Genomic DNA, 3,600 nt, shown 5'->3' on the forward strand with positions numbered 1-3,600 from the left:
TTTACCAATATAGCAATCGTTGGAAAGCCATCGTTACATAATCCATGTAGCTAAAAATGAACTGAAATATTAAACTTTCCAATGTTCAAACTGGCTGAGAAGTAACCTTAAAGTTGCAGCAGTAACTTTAGGAAAACAGGGACCTGTAGATTATTTGTATCCTTATGTGGATGTGTTTTTACTTTACCTCAGATTCAGCAGCTGACGGATTTGATTTCAGATGTTCGGCTGCATCTGCATACATCTCATTCACCACAGGACTGAGAGCAGTTTTGGAATCTGATGTTGGGCTTGCATCAGCAGTCACTAGTCTCTTAGGGCCCTTCACTACTCGGCCGGAGCGTGTGGTGGTGCTGCTGGTGGGAGCAGCAGCATCATCCAGGATGATAAAACCAGCTGTAGAAGCATCAAACCTGGACTCTTCTGTCAGGACCATCAGAGGGTTCTCTTCCTTAACAGTGTCTGTCTGACATTTTTTGGGTCGACCTCTTCTCCGTTTCAAAGTGACGGGGTTAACCCCAGAGTTAACCTGGAACTGCTGACAGAGATTGAGGGCTTCTGGTACGCACAGGCTGGCTGCTGCTTGCTGCACCTTCTGCAGGTTGTTCACCTCCAGTTTCAGCTCTCCAGTGTAGACGAAGTTCAGAAGCAGGTCAAGGCCGTCGCTGGGGCAACCCTGCAGGGAGAACTCTGCAGGCTGGCTGGAGTTTGAGACAGACACCTGGAACAAATCGCTGAAGCAGGCGAGGACATTTCGGTGAGCCATGTAGAGCACACCATCTCCCAAATTGAGCAGAGCATCACAGAATCTCCCCGCTGCCCTCTGCTGGTTTAGGGAGGAAAGGACACGCTGTGCATGGCTGGTTTCCAAAGCAGGCATCCTGATTCGCTGCAGCCGGATAAGGAAAGACGTTAAACATTTTGTATCTTCATTTCTGCATAAATATAAAAATAATATTTTTTTTATTTCTTTGCTTGCTCTGATAAAAAAAAAAAAACAGCAACAATCAAATAAGGATATTTTATCCTTTCAAATGCAAAGTTATTTTCATATTAACTTCCAGGTTCTGCGTATGTTTTAGGTTTTTTATAAAAACTGTTTTCAAATACAGTAGTCATTTGACATGGTATGGATACTAAAAGCAATTCATATTTGTATATTTTTTTAATTGTTTCTGGAGGATTTGACCCTAAAAATAATACCTTAAGGGAAAAAAAATCTATTTATATTTTATTTGAACACCTGAACACTTGCAAGCATTTGCATCGGGCTTGAACTGAGGAGAATTTAATCTGCAGTTTGAAAAGAATGCTATTTGTAAAACTCAATCTGAAAAAGAGAAATTTGATTAAAAAAAATAATGAAAACAGAAAAACATGTAAAGAATTGTTTTTGAAGAAATAAAATGTGAAAAGAAATTCTAAAAAAAATCTGTAAAAATTTTTGAAATAATATATATATATTTTAAGTTATATAAATAAATATATATAATATAAAATTTGAATTAAAATAACCAAGAAAATGTACTTCCTATTTTTACAGCATTGTAATTTCTATTTTTACTTAAGTAAAAATTATGATAAAGTATTACTATTACTATAGTTTCTGGCTCCATCTATTATCGGTAACTTCACTTAATGAAGACTTGGGTTTAAACAAATATTAACCATTAACAATTTTGTTTTATTTTTTGTGCTGAAGGATCATCGGTTTGATAAATTTTAATTTGATCTCCCAATGGAGAAATGAACTCTCTGTATTTAATCACTGCATCAGAATTATGAGAAAAAAGTCAAAATTTTGAGGTTTAAGTCAGAATTCTGACCTTTTTTCCCCACATAAGCTGAAATAATATTAAAAAATCAGTTATTTCTTTTCTCTTCTTTTTGTTTTTTACGAATAGAAACAGTCCCAGGTAATTAAAGTTCAATGCAATGGTCATTTAGCAGACATATGTAAGTTTATCATTTAAATAAGGGGGTGGCCTCATTGTTCAGGAGTGACTGAGAAAAACGAGAAAAAAAAAGTGTTGCAACCCTAAATGCATCTAAATGCAACTTTTTTTTTTTTTTTTTTCAGTGGCCCTAATCCTCTTCCTTACATCTTTCTTATTGGACACATAAAATCCAGATAAAATATTCTAATTATTTACATAATAAACTTGAGCTTTGTTGCAATACTGTGACAAAATGTGGATTAGTTTACATTTTACAAAGATCTTTGCAGGACTTTACTTATTAAATAATCCTAATTTGTATCCATTGTATTAAAATAAATCACATTTCGAATTAAAGATTTACCTTTGTAATTAATGGCTGATATGCTATACGTCAAAGCACATATATGGTTTTCGTTGTCTAGTATTTAGGTAGCTGAAGATGTTGGAATAAATAGAAAGCTTCCCAAACTGCGCATCTTCACGTTTCTTTCTCGCACATACCTTTAAAGACGCTCCCTTAGCCCGGTGCGACTGAAGCAGCAGCAACCGGATGAATTCATCTGCAGGAGGAGATTAACCAACCTTAGTCTGCTATAGCTTGTTTTACACCGCTTATTTAAAGTGGATAGCTGGATGAATAAGAAAAACGTAGCTAAATTAACCTTGTTTTCTTTACTCGCAGGCCCCTAAACGAAAAAGGAAGAGGATGTGACGCCGTTTAACTCCGGGAACGTTTTTATTAATTTTTTTTTTTTTTTAGATAATTTGATCCATAAAAAAAATACAAATAACCCATCAAAAAGGCGCTCTTTTCAATGAATGTGTCTACGTTTTCAAGAGTGATTTAGTGCCTATGTATTTTTGATATATTTGGTTTACTTGTTTAAACATAAAAGCTTCTTAAATAAAATCTCTCCGTGAAAGTTTTTTGTCGGTCATGTTTTTACGTCACTTTTGCTTGGTTCCTTGACAACCAATCGCAACAGCGCCTTTTATCCAGCATGATAGGTCTGCTAGTTTGCGATTCACACACGCAAGTTAGCCTGTCGGCTAACTAGCATAACTACTTCATTACTTTTACTCACATTTATGTATTTTAAACGCTGTGTAGTTGGTAGACGTAAAAAGCGTGCTCGCCATAGCTTTATATAGTGTTCACCGAAGCGGGTGGTAAGTTTTCCTTTTGTATTTGGATAGCGTTAGCAGTAGGCTAGTGCTATTTCTTTGCAAAGGCTGCAGTCTCGCAATAATGGTAACAATCGGTTCACGTGAAATTCTACACTTGGGGTGTTTCTTAAACGCACAGTCTAAAGCACTTTTATTTAAAAAAATAAATAATTAGAGCTAGTTTGCGTTCATCTCACCCCTTTGCTGTTTTCTAACTAAGCTAGCTGAGGCTAACTTGGTCTGATTTGTAACATGTTTGGTAACTTTAATTTGGAGTTTGGAGTGGCCGAGAATCAGTAATAATATTTGAATTAACAGGTTGAAATTAAAGATAACAAGATAAAGGGAAATACAAAATAGAAAGGGAGCTAAATCTGGGACATGATGGCTGCAAGGTTCAGAAAAGCTGATGGAAACCGGATTAATCAGCCCATGGTTACTATTAAAATAACTGAAGTGATACAATGATTGTAAATCAAGATTTAAGTTAGTT

The 3,600-nt window shown here is 35.6% G+C and overlaps 2 protein-coding genes across 3 annotated transcripts in view; one reads left to right on the forward strand and one right to left on the reverse strand.

Annotated features, from left to right (window-relative positions):
* zbtb48 (zinc finger and BTB domain containing 48) overlaps positions 1–2,663 on the reverse strand; it is a 20,399-nt gene extending 17,736 nt beyond the window's left edge. Inside the window, exons 1-2 of one of the 2 annotated variants that reach the window (XM_015373126.1) lie at positions 2,442–2,663; positions 188–889 (exon numbers count right to left, since the gene is read on the reverse strand). In XM_015373126.1, coding sequence (XP_015228612.1) covers positions 188–880 — 693 coding nt within the window. In that variant the 5' untranslated portion in view covers positions 881–889; positions 2,442–2,663. Of the gene's footprint in view, positions 1–187; positions 896–2,441 lie in introns of both variants that reach the window. The other variant, XM_015373125.1, reaches the window with a different exon arrangement.
* A 285-nt stretch (positions 2,664–2,948) lies between these two features.
* nol9 (nucleolar protein 9) overlaps positions 2,949–3,600 on the forward strand; it is a 25,584-nt gene continuing 24,932 nt past the window's right edge. Inside the window, exon 1 of the mRNA XM_015373127.1 lies at positions 2,949–3,110. The gene's annotated coding sequence lies outside the window, so the exon portion shown is untranslated. The remainder of the gene's footprint in view (positions 3,111–3,600) is intronic.

This window comes from Cyprinodon variegatus, unplaced genomic scaffold, assembly GCF_000732505.1.
Source record: "Cyprinodon variegatus isolate N-32 unplaced genomic scaffold, C_variegatus-1.0 Scaffold81, whole genome shotgun sequence".
Lineage (NCBI taxonomy): Eukaryota > Metazoa > Chordata > Actinopteri > Cyprinodontiformes > Cyprinodontidae > Cyprinodon > Cyprinodon variegatus.